The 15,276-nt window shown below is 42.5% G+C and overlaps 1 protein-coding gene across 1 annotated transcript in view; it reads left to right on the top strand.

The window, feature by feature from the left end:
- The first annotated feature begins 2,600 nt into the window (after positions 1-2,600).
- The window catches only part of LOC144684270 (uncharacterized), a 54,366-nt gene continuing 41,690 nt past the window's right edge, over positions 2,601-15,276 (top strand). Inside the window, exons 1-3 of the mRNA XM_078547904.1 lie at positions 2,601-2,734; positions 4,711-4,919; positions 12,471-12,674. Of these exons, the coding sequence (XP_078404030.1) occupies positions 12,638-12,674 (37 nt within the window). The 5' untranslated portion in view covers positions 2,601-2,734; positions 4,711-4,919; positions 12,471-12,637. The remainder of the gene's footprint in view (positions 2,735-4,710; positions 4,920-12,470; positions 12,675-15,276) is intronic.

Genomic DNA, 15,276 nt, shown 5'->3' on the forward strand with positions numbered 1-15,276 from the left:
GCAATTTTTTATTTGATTTAATTAGCAGCATTTTCCCCTTTGATGGTGAAATATTGGTTGCTCAATTTATATTTTTTTGTACAATCAGTGCAATATGTGAAATGGTCGCCTTTTTCAGGATACACATTGTCATATTTGTAACCTCTGTTTCTCTTTTTAATTGAGTATATGTCTGAAGTGTTGTATGGTTTATATGTACCTCTCTACATCAAAAGTCAGACAAAAATGAAGTAATTTGTCTTCAACTGATTATTCACTGGATTCCTTCTTGCTAGTCACAGTACACACAAGATTAAGATTAGATAATGTTAGCTAATTCGTCAAACAGCAAGAAGTACCTGTTATCTGTAGGAATTTAAGTATGTCTCTAATTTGTTCTGGTGGAATAAAAATTGTTGCTTTCATAAACTAATGTCTGCTAAGTACAAAGCCTGTAGCTCTATTCTATTCAGAACAGTGTCCCTGGTGTTAATTTTCTGAAGTCGCATGTGCTTAATTGGAAGGTTCAAGAAATTCCCTGAACAAGCAAATGCCCTATGTATTTAGCATGCTTTGAATTGCTGGCCACCTCATGTCCTTAGGAGAAATAGAGAAATGTAATTGATTTTCATTCTTGAAATCTTCAAAGCAGTTTGGAGCTATATCGTGAACTGCTTTTGGTCAACTAACCAATCAGCTGGAAGCCATCAGAGCTGCAAGGCTAATCAGAGGCTCCATGGTAACAGATAGTCATGTAGAATGCCATGTTTCAAAGGCAAGTCTTATGTTAGCGCAGCAGAAGCACCTATGTTGCTATTGATACAAAAATGAGAATGATAAGGTATGTAATTACTGTAAATCTCAACTCTGTGTAATAACATGCCCTTTGAGACTGGGTTTCAGTAACGTAATACAAGACTACATTAAATCTAACAGATTACTGATAAGGGATGTTGTTAATTCGCCAGGAACATAACACTGTGAGGATAGATTCTAGAAAAGATGCAGCTTTCAGATCAATAGATAGGTCCACAAATGAAAAGAAGCAACTTGATTTATAAAGCAGCTTTCATGATCTCGGGATGTCACAGCCAATGAAGTAGTTATAAAGTGCAGTCACTATTGCACTGTTGGGAATGCAGCAGCCGGTTTCCAGTTTGTAGACAGCAAGGTTCTACAACATCAACTTGCATTTTTATGGCACCTTTAATGTAGTGAACCATCCCAAGGTTCTCACAGTGGTATTATAAAACAAAACATGACACCGAGCCACATAACGAGATACTAGGGTAGATGACCAAAAGCTTGATCAAAAAAAAAGGAGGGATCGGAAAGGGGGCGGGAAGCCTTCCAGACTGAATATTGAGTTCAACAATTTTAGATCATGAACTCACTCCTCCATCCCCACTCCCTTTCCGATCCCCCCCTTTTTTTTCCAATAATTTATATAGATTTTTCTTTTCCCACCTATTTCCATTATTTTAAAATGTATTTCCATCCATTGTTTTATCTCTACCTTTTAGCCTATGTCGATCCCTTCCCTTCACCCCACCCCACCCCCACTAGGGCTATCTGTACCTTGCTTGTCCTGCTTTCTACCCTTAATTAGCACATTCCTTAGATAATATCACCACCTTCAACACCTCTTTGTCCTTTTGTCTATGACATCTTTCGACTATTTCCACCTATCCCTGGCCCTCTATCCACCTCTACCAGTCGTGTCTCCCCCCCCCCCCCCCCCCACCCAAAACCAGCTTATATTTCACCTCTTTTCTATTTTTACTTAGTTCTGTTGAAGAGTCATACGGACTCGAAACGTTAACTGTGTTCCTCTCCGCAGATGCTGCCAGACCTGCTGAGTTTTTCCAGGTATTTTTATTTTTGTTTTGGATTTCCAGCATCCGCAGTTTTTTGCTTTTATCTCAGTGAGGTAGAGAGGTGGAGACAGGGAATTCTAAAGCTTAGAGCCTAGGCAGCTGAAAGCACAGTCGCCAATGCTGGAGTGATTAAAATCAGATGCTCAAGAGGCCAGAATTGAATGCTCTAGATATCACATAGGGTTGAGGGGCTGGAAAAGATTACAGAGATAGGGAGGTGGCACAAACCTCAATGAGATAAATGACCAGGGAATTTCTCGTAGTGATGTTAATTAAGGGATAAATGTTTGCAAGGATTTTGGGAGAACTCACCTGCTCTTCTTCATAAAGTATTGCTGGATCTTTTACATTCATCTAAGGAGCCAGCCATGCTTTAACGTCTCAATCAAAGGCAGCACCTCTAAGTAGATTATGTGCTCAGATCTCTGGAGTGCAACTTAAACCCACAACCTCCTGACTCAGAGGCAAGAGTGCTATCCACTAAGCCACACAAGTGACAGTAATTAAAGAAATTACAGTTATAAAAATGCCACATTTGTAATTGTGTCCAGCCTACATATGCTGCATTTCCTGCTCACTGAAATATGGAACTCCATCTCAGGGACATATTCTTACCAGCAAAGTGTCAGTGAAAATGTCAACACTGTCTTCACTGTGAGTAATATCCTGACACTAAAATGTACTTTCCTGTACTCTTAAAATATCCCTTTTTTACATCTTGTCCATTCCTCCCTCATACTTTAGATTGTTTTCTGATATCCAGGACCTTTCCTGTATTCCGTGTGATGGACATTTCACTAACCACCTTCTGTTATCAAAAACACCTGTATCAACACTCTCTCCTATCGATAACAGTACTCCATATTCGCTCAGCACAGGTATGTGGCAAGCATTAGGAGCTGTAAAAAGCAATTACTTGCTGTAGCTCTTTTAAATTTATAGCAAACTTGACATAACTGGAGCCCAACATGTTAGTGTATCATCACTGTGCAGAAGGGTAGCAGGAATTAATAACCAGCCGCCTGCCTACACATTATGGGTGGGGGAGGGGGGGTGTGGGTGGTGGGGGTTGAAGCACAGTGTTATATGTTATAAAGAAAAATATATTTTAAAAAAGGATAGAAGTTTATTTTCAATTAAAACATCTAGTCTGTTACAATAACAGGTGTGGTGCAGCGATGTTCATCATTTAGCATAACTGTAAAATATCCCTCTCGTAGAAATACACTGGTATATGTGCATGTGTCACCTAATAGAGCAGTAAGAAGGGCAAAAGAACCTTCCTCCTTTAGTTGATGTGTCCTTCACATAAAGAAATGATGGGTATATATTGTGCTCAAGAAAGTGCTCTGTATGAAAAATACAAAGTGCATTGATGTGCATGAAGTGTACATTTGTTGCCCTATGTATTATATCCAGTACGGGAAAGTGCTAATATTATAACCATGTTTAACACTCACATCATTAACAGTGATGAAGAGAGCCAGGTAAGACATGTCACAATAAAAATGTGTTCTGTTTGATGACCTTATGCATAGCTGTATATCAGAAATAATACGATTCTGTTGTGTGCTGTCATTAGAGTGTAGGACTAGGATGAAGCTCCTAACTCTGGAGCCCACTGCACACATATGCACATACATCTTGCACTAGTCAGGAACATTTTCTAATAACTAAAAAAAATTTGATATTGAGATTATACTTTCTATATAAGAAGAACTTGCAAATTTTGGAACTACACAGCAAGTTCATCAGCACATTTTAAAAATTAATTTACAGGATGTGGGCGTCGCTGGCTAGGCCAGCATTTATTACCCATCCCTAATTGCCCTTGAGAAAGTGGTGGTGAGCTGCCTTCTTGAACCACTGCAATCTCTGTGGTGTAGTTACACCCACAGTGCCGTTAGGGAGGGAGTTACAGGATTTTGACCCAGTGACAAGTCAGGATGGTGTGTGGCTTGGAGGGGACCTTCCAGGTGGTGGTGTTCTCATGTATCAGCTGCCCTTGTCCTTCTAGATGGTAGCAGTTGTGAGTTTGGAAGGTGCTGCCTAAGGAGCCGAGGTGAGTTTCTGCAGTGCACCTTGCTTGTAGATGGTACACACTGCTGACACTGTTCATTGGTGGTGGAGGGAGTGAATGTTTGTGGATGGGGTGCCAATCAAGCGGGCACCTGGATGGTGTCAAGCTTCTCGAGTGCTGTTGGAGTTACACTCATCCAAGCAAGAGGAAAGTATTCCATCACACTCCTTGTGCCTTGTAGATGGTGTACAAGCTTTGGGGAGTCAGGAGGTGAGTTACTCGCCACAGGATTCCTAGCCTCTGACCTGCTCTTGTAGCCACAGTATTTATGTGGCTAGTCCAGTTCAGTTTCTGGTCAATGGTAACCCCCAGGATACATAGGAAAAAGATGTAGCACTTCATTGCAGCATTGAAGGAGGTCTGCACTGTCACAGCCTTTCAGTGGAGATGTTAAACCGAGGCCCTGTCAGCCCTTATGTGGATGTAAAAAATACCATAGGCATTATTTGAAGAAGAACATGGGAGTTCTCCCTGGTGTCATTTGTTCCTCAACCAGTGATCTGGTTATTTATTTCACTGCTGTTTGTGGAACCTTGCTATTAGTAAATTAACTGCTGCATTTTCCTACATTACACCAGTGACTACACCTTAAAAGTACATTATTGCTGTGAAGGGCCTGAGGCTGTGAAACATGTTTTTTTTTCTTTTAGATGCATCACTAAACCTTGAAGTAATTAGTGCAAATGCATTAGACCCAGTTAGGTAATCTATCCTAATTATTGAAGTGTTTATTTTAATTGTATGAAATAATTAAATTAATGTGTTCTAATCCAGGGAAGAATGTTTCCTCAGGTCGGTGGCAGCATCACACTGGATATAAACCAATGGTACTACAGACTAAAATTTTAGAGACTTCTCTGTGGCCCAGCCCTGATTCAAGTGCAATATCCCCTGGGACATTTGCCACAGCTTGCGATGAGACCAACAAAATGCAAACCCCAATCACTACACCTGAAAGTCACTCCACAACAACAGTTGGATCTGTAAGTATATTTCTTTTCTTCATCATTAACAGTATATAATCGCCATATTTCCTTTATTTTCTTTTCCTTTATCAGTTAAGCCAGGTTATCTCCCTCTTGCCCTCCCTTTCCCCCCACCCAAACAAGTTGCTTGCAGACCCCAGCAACTCCAGCTGGCAATGATTCTTGCCTCTGATGTTTCCATCTCATTCCTCCACTCTCCACAGTGGAAAGTGTTTGGCTCCTTCCTGTGCCTTTGTGAGATGAGGAACTCAGTGGAGTAGGCATTGAGCCTGTGTCTTTCCACTTAGAGAGATATATATTCTATATATATGTATATATTTCCAGAATAAGGTTGTATATTATTTATAAAAACACTGCCCAAATAGCCTTGTAGCAGTGTAGGACCTAAAGTTTAATGTGCTAGACCATCAGATTGGATGTAACTGTACTTGGTGCTGCATGGGGAGGGGGTTGTGCGGGGGTGGCCGTGCATCCAATCGGCGCCCCCGATCGGCTGGGCGCCGCCATTTACATGGGTGGGCCAATTAAGGCCCGCCCAGCGTGACATGCGTCCAGAAGCGCTGTGCGCTCCCTGTACGGGGGAGGGGTTGCCTGAGCCGGGAGTGTGCTCTTTCACGCATGTGTGCAAAAGAGCACAGAAATCTCCCTGAGGCACCTCTGTGCCTCGGGGAGATTAATTTTAAGTTTAGACAGTTTAATAAAGTGTTGAAAAATTTTTTATGACATGTCCCCTCATGTGAAACTGTCACATGAGCTGGGACATATGCATCAATTTTAATGAAAAATTTTCTGAAAATTTTAAGTCATTCATGAAACCTCGTCCTGCCCGTGGATGAGGTTCCATGAAAAATGCAACGGCCGCCTGGGCTCTTCGCCTGCCCGCCAACCTTAAGGTTCGACGGGCAGCTCAGCTGATTGCCTTAATTGCTTTTTAACAGGCCTTAATATCCCTTCCCCCCACCCCACCCTCACTAGAGCTATCTGTACCTTGCTCGTCCTGCTTTCTATCCTTAAAGTCACCTATTAGCACATTTCTTAGCTAATATCACCACCGTCAACACCTCTTTGTCCTTCTGTCTATGACATTTTTTGGTTATCTCCACCTATCACTGGCCCTCTATCCAACTCTACCTGTCCTACCCACCCCCCCTTAAACCAGCTTATATTTCGCCTCTTTTCTATTTTTTCTTAGTTCTGTTGAAGAATCATACAGACTCGAAACGTTAACTGTGTTCCTCTCCGCAGATGGTGTCAGACCTGCTGAGTTTTTCCAGGTATTTTTATTTTTGTTTTTGTTTTGGATTTCCAGCATCCGCAGTTTTTTGCTTTTATCTTAGCCCTTTGACAGTTCGGTGGGCGCGCAGCTGACGCGGCTGCCGGCTTAACTGAAAATCTAAATGATGCACAGTGAGGTCGGGACACACGCCCGACCTCACCCCGTCATTTTACGCCTCGGCGAGCGGGCCCCGCCCCTGCACGCCGAGCTGAAGATTCTGCCCATAATGTTTTAACCTCACACCAGTGCCCTGTCTGTTGATTAATAATCATAAGGAAACTTAAAGAATGATGGATCAGTGAGAAAATCCATTGCATTGTGAGATACTAAGGAACACAGTTCAGATCAGGGTTTGATTCTGACTCTGTGATGTTATCTAATGTTAGTTGAGGCAGCAGTGTTGGCATTACAGTTATGCAGAGAGATTAGAGAAGCTGGGGTTGTTCTCCTTGGGTCAGTAAAGGTTAAGGGGAGATTTAATAGTTCTTCAAAATTACAGAGGATTTGATAGCATAAACAAGGGGAAACTGTTTCCACTGGCAGAAGGGTCAGTAACCGGAGGGCACCCATTTAATATAATTAGTAAAAGGACCAAGGGGGAGATGAAGAGAAATGTTTTGCCCAGCGAGTAATTATAAAGTGGAAAACACTGTGTGAAAAGTGGTGGAAGCTGATTCAATAGTAACTTTAAAAGGGAATTGGATAAATACTTAAAAAGGGGGAAAAATGCATTGTTTTGGGGAAAGATCAGGGGAATGGCACTAATTGGATAGCTCTTTCAAAGAGATGGCAAAAGCACAATGGGCCTAATGGCCTCCTCCTGTGCTGTATGGTTCTATAAAGTGAGGTGGCAGAGATCCAGAATCCATTGATCCATAGCTCAGCATGGGTCATTGCTTTCAGTGAAACCAAGAGATAATTGGAAAATACAGATTTGTTTGTGTCATCAAATAATCAGAACAAAACATAGGGACGACTGATTGCAGCTTTGAAAAGGAAATTCACTGCGCCAGGTTCAGCTGTTACAGGATTTAAATATCATTACAATTGGCATCAGCAACACCTAGTAGCAGGCAGCCGGGATCAAGTGCCAAACCAACTTCCAATGATTCCAATGGTTAGTTACATATCAGTGGGAATAAGGTCTGGTGCCCTGAATCCAAGATAATTGGAAACTTGAACCTTGATACAAAGTTTAAGCTTAGCTTCTTCAGGCCATTTCACATTAAATTCCAGCCTGCACTGTTTTACAACAGCACTTTATTCACACAGGGCTTTTGCTCCCTTGCAATAACATAGACAGCTACTTAAAATGTCGATCATTTACCACTGCGCTGATGAGAGCATGCCATGGAAAGCAAACCCTTTCCTGTGCCTTTCCATTCAAAAAAGTAAACATAAATAAAGTCATGTATAAATAATATAGCTGTTCTGACACAGTACAGTGACATGTGTATGAGTGAATGAAGATTCATGTGGTATATAGAGTGGATTTTATTAATCAAGTAAGTACAGTAAATCTGTATTTCCTTTTTTTGTAACTGAGGAACTTAAGTAACTTGTTTTATTGTGTTCTCAAGAATTTTTATGAAACGTTTATACATATTGCTGTAAGCACTTAAATATATTTTATGAAGGTACTATATATGTAGGACAATATTTGTCCTCATATGCTATGACGTTATACGATACCTTCACAAATATATTTCATGTGCTAGTATACAGAAGGTCAACTTGAGTTTAAAAATTTTTTAGACAGTAGGTCGTAGGAGACTTGAGGGGAATGGGTTAGTTAGAGTCGGAGATGGTGCAGTGAGCTGTGATCTCAGCACATCCTGGACACAACAAAGTGAATGTAATTCTAGGATGGCATATTTATGCCTTAGCAGGAACAGAGGGGAAAGTTCAGAAGGACAATGAGCATCGTAGCATCAATCATAGAGAGAAAGAAAGACAAGAAAAGTTTGGATTGAGAGAGAAGTTGTAGACTAGAGGTGAGAGAGTGAAGGCCCAACTTTATTGTATCCAACAAATTATAGAATTATTCCATGTACAGTTCAGAGTATGATTCAATGCCCATCATATACTACAGAAACCCTTAAAAGGGAGCCCCTTATTGAGTCATCCCATTATTTAGAGACTGTAGAAAAGATTGAGGGACTGATGTCTGATAAAAAGAAGCAATAATGCCAGAAGTTAAAGGTGAAAGCAAAATACTGCGGATGCTGAAAATATGAAATAAAAACAGAAAATGCTGGAAAAGCTCAGCAGGTCTGACAGCATCTGTGGAGAGAGAAACGGTGTTAACATTTCGATTCCGCACGATTCTTTTTCAGAGCTAAAGAGAAGTGGAAATGTGATGGAATTTATACTGTTTAGGGTGGGGGCGGGGGGTGCATGAAGCAGGTAATGCAAGATAGAATGTCAGTGATAGGTGATCCCACCCCTTGCTCATTCTTATTTCTTGTCATATTAAATGAGGTGCTTGGGATGTTTTCCCATGTGAATAGAATTATGGAAATGCAAGTTGTTTGTTATTGGCAGGATTCATTATACAGAAACAGTCCTTAAGTATAACATTGCCTGTTAATGTGTTTATCTATAATTTTATTAAGTAGAGAATGGCTGTCAGTATTCTTCTGATTTTAGATGGCCCCATCGGCGCTCGGTGTCGGTAATGCCGCATCGGAACCAGTCAGTGAAAAGCTGTGTGCAGCTCCTCTCAGTTCCCCTGCCCTGCTGACAGGTAGACTCTCTCTTCAGTAGCTCAATTTAGTCTCAATAATTAAACAGAGGAACAGAGGAAAGTCTAGGGGGAGTACTTTCTGTTTAGCGCTGCAGTGAAACTTTTGCAACAGGGATTGTATTGCAGTAGTGAATGGATTGCACATCATAGAGCACAGCCTGGAGCAGGTAGGACCATCATTGTTCTTCAGTGCAGCTTCCAACTGCCATTACACATGGTGTAAAAGTTCAGTTACTCACTGTCAAACCAGTTTACTATTTGGAATAATGGCTGATTAATATTTTGTCGCAAATATCTCGTTCATAATTCATATGTTCTAGAATATAAGTTTTAAGAATTAAAATTTTAACTAAATAAATGGGGTCTGGTTAAGAAGTTGGTAGGCATCTCAGGTGATTACATTTTAAACAAGTTTAAGGTTAATTACAGTTAAAATTTAACCTATGTTTATCTTACAAGGCCAGGAGATAGAGTATAAAACTTAAACAATGAGTGACCCATCTCTGTGCTAGTAATGGAGCCAGAAGGTCTACACTTAATTTCAATAAAAGTATTGAATTATGGATGTGGTTCCCAGGTCAAAAGAAGGTAAAACCAGGTCGTAAACAAGAGAGTTCCTTAACAGGGCCAGCAATTTTGGAAGGAGGTTGGGGTTGGGTGGGGGGAGACGTTGGTGTCCTAAAACTCCATTAGCAATATAAATTATTCTTATGGGTTACAGAATAAAAAAGTTATGTTGAAGGTAAAATAATTTGTTTGCATTTTTGTTTGAACCATCCCAAAGCATGCTCATGGGATGTGGGCATCGCTGGCTAGGCCAACATTTATTGCCCATCCCTAATTGCTCTTGTTCAAAGGGCATTTAAGAGTCAACTACATTGCTGTGTGTCTGGAGTACATGTAAGCCAGACCAGGTAAGGATGGCAGATTTCCTTCCCTGAAGGGCAAGAGTGAACCAGATGGGTTTTTACAACATTCGTCATTATCAGACTTCTAATTCCAGATTTTTATTGAATTTAAATTCCACCATCTGCCGTGGTGGAATTCAAACCTGGGTCCCCAGAGCATTACCCTAGGTTTCTGGAATACTATTCCAGTGACAATACCACTATGCCACCACCAATACTGCCTTGCCCCCTCCCACCGCTCACAGATTCACATCCTTTTTCTCTGCCTAACAGTGAGCACCTATGAGAAAGTGCTGTCCTAGAAGCAATTTCACAGTGACCCACAGTTTGTCTTTGAAAGTGACGTTAAATTGTGGTTACAAACATAAATTGCTGGTAATACTCAGCAAGTCAGGAAGCATCTGTGAAGAGAGAAACAGAGTGAACATTTCAGGCTGATCTTTTCCCAGAGCTATGCCCCTGTCTGCCTGCTCCACTGCTTCAGCTGAATATTAAAGACTCCATGGCCAGAATATTGCCGTCGGCGTTTGGGGCTGGGCCTGACACGCCGACGTGCAAAATAACACGCGGTGACGCCCGGTGTGCATCCCAACGTTATCGTGCGTCAATTAGATATTTTGTTCAGCGGGCACGCACTGGAGGTGGCTGTGCGCCTGCCGAACTGTCAACAGCCTATTAAGGCCATTAAAAAACCAATTAAAGTTGTTAGCAACGCTGCCCGTCCAACCTTAAGCCTTAAGGTTGTCGGCAGGCAAAGAGCCCAAGTGGCCTTCGTGTTTTTCAGGAAACTTCATCCACGGGCGGGATGAGGTTTCCTGAATGTTTAATAAAATAATTAAGTAAAATTGGCTAAATGCACAAACATGTCCCAGCTCATGTAACACTGTCACATGTGGGGAAATGTTTAAATAATTTTTTAGCTCATTTATTCAAAGTTTTCATTACCAACTTAATCTCCCTGAGGCAGCTCCGTGCCTCAAGGGGATCGCTGCGCTCTTTCGCGTGCATGTGCAAAAGAGCGTCGGCCCCGACTCTTCCTCCTCCCTCCACCTTCACAGGTAGCGCTGAGTGCTACCAGCCACGTATTACGCTTGGCGGGCCTTAATTGGCCCGCCCACATAAAATGGCGACGCGCAGCCGATCGCAGGCAACGATCAGCTCTGCATCCGCTCTCACCCAGCCTGCCCGACATAGGTAAAATGCAGCCCCATAGCGCTATTCCGAGAAAAGCAGGGAAAATTCTCCTGTTGTTCAGACCACTGTCCTTTCAACCCACAACACCAAAAACATGATTTTTTTTCAAAAAATATATTTTATTCATAACATTTGTAAAAGTACAAAACAATTCAATTTTAATATTACATTAAGTGCAATTTCTTTTAATACTGAGGTGCCTCACTACAATTACAATTTATATTTACAATGAACATTTCATATGAAATATGAACCCAAGAGGTTTACAGGGGTTTCAGCCCTTCAGTATATTATGGTGCAGGGGCCTTAGACAGGCCTTTCCCCAGTGAGCTACCACAATGGCTGCCTTAAGTTTTAGAACGTCCCTCGGCATGTGGCCCTGGACCTTGGAATGTGCCAGTCTGCAACACTTGGTCGTCGACAGCTCTTTGCATTGGAAGACCAACTTGGTGAAAGATGCTTTTTGGAAACTAAAAGCAGATGAACTGCTCAGTTATCTCACAGCTGTTTGTTGGACCTTACTATGCACAAAATGATAATTTGGCGACACAGTAACCATCCTCTTTATCCTTGGAATGTGCTGTAGTATCCAAGCTTTCCTGCAGGGGATCACCAGGCTTCAGGCCTGATCCCAGGCCAGCCTGAAATGCCACCTTCCAGTGCAGCGAATGCACTTGCTCAAGAACACAAAAGGCCCCATCTGGTAATGTCCATCATTAGAGAGGAAAGTGACACTGCGAATGAGTGGCTGCTGGAGGGTGAAGAGATACTGTGAGGATGCTGCAAAAAACAATATTTCATGGCAGCTAACAAATACATATATTTAGTTAAGGACAGGGAAGTGAATATTTTGAACAGAAGGTGCTTCCTCAGAGACTTTCCTTCCTTTTTAATATAAATCCAAAGTTGCAGTAATACTTTAGGACATTTATACCAATACTATATAAGCATTATTTAATTTGTTCAGACTTTAGCAAAAAATGCTCTGTATTTATCTTGAAATGTACATTTGAATGATGCAACAGAGCCCAGTTAACAGACACTCACCAACAACTTATTCTTATCAAAGGGGGTTAAGTTTAACTCTGGGGAGAACACAAACCAGATGGTAATGGATCAGCCGACTATTAAACATTCTGTCTTATTTTCCTTTTCGACGTGTCAAAGAAGGAGAAGGTGCAGCAAACGTTTAATGGGTAGTCGATGTCCACAGCCCCTTCCAAAGTTAAATTTCACCCCTCCCCACCTCTAAATTTTTTACCTGACACTGCTTTAAATAAACAGCAAGACTGCAGTCTGGATACAGCTGGGGCTTTAGTCCAGAATGCCCACAGTTATCCTGTACACAGAGTTACCTTTCACCACATTCCCTTCTGCTCTGGCAAAAGAGTTAAAATGTTCCTGAATCATTTTTCATTTCACAGACACTGTTGCAGGCCAGGGTGAGGAAGTGGTGAAGTTGTCAGAACCCAGGATCCCCAGTGGCACATTGCCCAAGGGGCAGGTTACTGCCGTGGCAGCAGGTGACAGTGCCCACTGTGATAGCCAGTGCTCCACGTTGGTCAGCAAAGCTGATGAAGAGGCAATTGGAATGCCTGGAACGTGGGACAAGAACAAGCAAAATCAAGGTAAGTGCTGTGAAAACTTGCTGCAGCTTAAATACATCCATCATGGCTCAATTAGTATGTGAACACAGAACAGCCTATTTGATCAGAACCCCATCTCCTGATTTAAATATCTACTTCCTCCACCACCAACATACAGTGGCAGCATTGTGTACTACCTATATTTGACATACTGCAGCAACTTGCTATAGCTCCTTCGACAACACCTTCCAAACTCGCAACTTTCATCACTTAGAAGGACAAGGGCAACAGGTGCATGAGAACACCACCACCTGCAAGTGACCCTCTGAATCACACACCATCCTGATTTAGACATACGCTACCATCATCAAAATCCTGGGACTTCCATCTTAACCCCGCTTTTTTTTTAATTCATTCGCGGGATGTGGGCTTCACTGGCTGGGTCAGTATTTATTGCCCATCCCTAGTTGCCCTTGAGAAAGTGGTGGTGAGCTGCCTTCTTGAACCGCTGCAGCCCATGTGGTGTAGTTACACCCACAGTGCTGTTAGGAAAGGAGATCCAGGACTTTGACCCAGCGAAAGTGAAGGAATGGCGATATATTTCCAAGTCAGGATGGTGAATGACTTGGAGGGGAATTTCCAGGTGGTGGTGTTCCCATGTATCTGCTGCCCTTGTCTTTTAGGTGGTTGTGGTCTTGGGTTTGGAAGGTACTGTCCAAGGAGCCTTGGTGAATTCCTGCATTGCATCTTGTAGATGTTTCACACTGCTGCTACTGTGCGTCGGTGGTGGAGGGAGTGGATGGGGTGCCTATCAAGCAGGCTGCTTTGTCCTGGACGGTGTCCAGCTTCTTGAGTGTTGTTGGAGCTGCACTCATCCAGGCAAGTGGGGAGTATTCCATCACATTCCTGACTTGTGCCTTGCAGATGGTGGACAGGCTTTGGGGAGTCAGGAGGTGAGTTACTCGTTGCAGGATTCCTAGCCTCTGACCTCCTCTTGTAGCCACAGTATTTATATGGCTTGTCCAGTTTAGTTTCTGGTCAATGGTAACCCCCAGAATGTTGATAGTGGGGGATTCGGTGATGGTAATGCCATTGAACATCAAGGGGCGATGGTTGGATTCTCTCTTGTTGGAGATGGTCATTGCCTGACACTTGTGTGGCACAAATGTTACTTGCCACTTGTCAGCCCAAGCCTGGATATTGTCCAGGTCTTGCTGCATTTGGACATGGACTGCTTCAGTATCTGAGGAGTCGCGAATAGTACTGAACATTGTGCAATCATCAGCGAACATCCCCACTTCTGACCTTATGATGGAAGGAAGATCATTGATGAAGCAGTTGAAGATGGTTGGGCCTCGGACACTACCCTGAAGAACTCCTGCAGTGATGTCCTGAAGCTGAGACGACTGACCTCCAACAACTACAACCATCTTCCTTTGTGCTAGGTATGACTCCAACCAGCGAAGAGTTTTCCCCTGATTCCCATTGACTCCAGTTTGGCTCGGGTTCTTTGATGCCATTCGGTCAAATGCTGCCTTGATGTCAAGGGCAGTCACTCTCACCTCACCTCAGGAGTTCAGCTTATTTGTCCATGTTTGAACCAAGGCTGCTACAAGGTCAAGAGCCGGTGGAAACCAAACTGGGCATCAGTAATCAGGTTATTGCTAAGCAAGTGCCGCTTGATGGTGCTGCTAATGACCCCTTCCATTGCTTTACTGATGATCAAGAGTAGACTGATGGGGCAGTAATTAGCCAGGTTGGATTTGTCCTGCTTTTTGTGTACAGCGCTTCCTACTTTTGTGCACGCCTGCTGACCGGGCGTTTCTGCTTGTGAATTCCATGTTCTAACAACTTGCCATTAAATGGAAATCTTAACTTCTCCTCTTGTTCTTTTGCTGAGGATTTTAAATGTATTCCCCCTTACCGGCTGACTGACGAGTGGGAATAGATTGTCCCAATTTGTTCACTTTGAACACCTCCATTAGATTTCCTCTTAACTGAAACATACACCTGCCACTAAACCAACACAGACTTCATTTGTATCTGCAGTAGGTGGAAGTGAAGGTTCAATGGGCTGGAAATGCACATTGTGCACTTTTTATCTCCGTTAATAGATAACTGTCATTTTTTAAGGGGTGGCTATAAATTAATTCAAAGCGGTTTCGGGGATCGTGAAAGTGATGCTTTTTTTAAACTCATTTTCTACTCTGAAGTTCAAGATCTTTTTCCAGGCTGGTGGATCTGTTAAAACCGACTCTTTCCTGATCTTGACAGTAGAAACTCCGCCTCCCAAATCCCCCTGCTCTTCGCACTGCAAGTCCGGTCGCAAGATCACATTAGAGAACCCATAGCAAAAGGAAAGACCAAGACTGCCACCACAAGGCATTTAGGGGTACTACAGTATTTTGTAACATGCACTTTAAAATACACAAATACGAAATGGAGTGTTTACAAATCTATTTCCGTTTTTTTAACTCGTATGGCAGGGGAAGCAGTTACATTTTGATGTTGAGGTTAACAATCCATTCAACGGCTCCAGCTGATGCAGTGCGAATGATTGTAATGCCACCAGAAATGGATCTCTCAGGGCAGAAGTTCAATATGGACTCATAGGCCAGGATTTTGCCCTTGTTGGGCAAGCTCG

Source organism: Cetorhinus maximus, chromosome 9 (genome assembly GCF_964194155.1).
Source record: "Cetorhinus maximus chromosome 9, sCetMax3.hap1.1, whole genome shotgun sequence".
Taxonomy (NCBI): domain Eukaryota; kingdom Metazoa; phylum Chordata; class Chondrichthyes; order Lamniformes; family Cetorhinidae; genus Cetorhinus; species Cetorhinus maximus.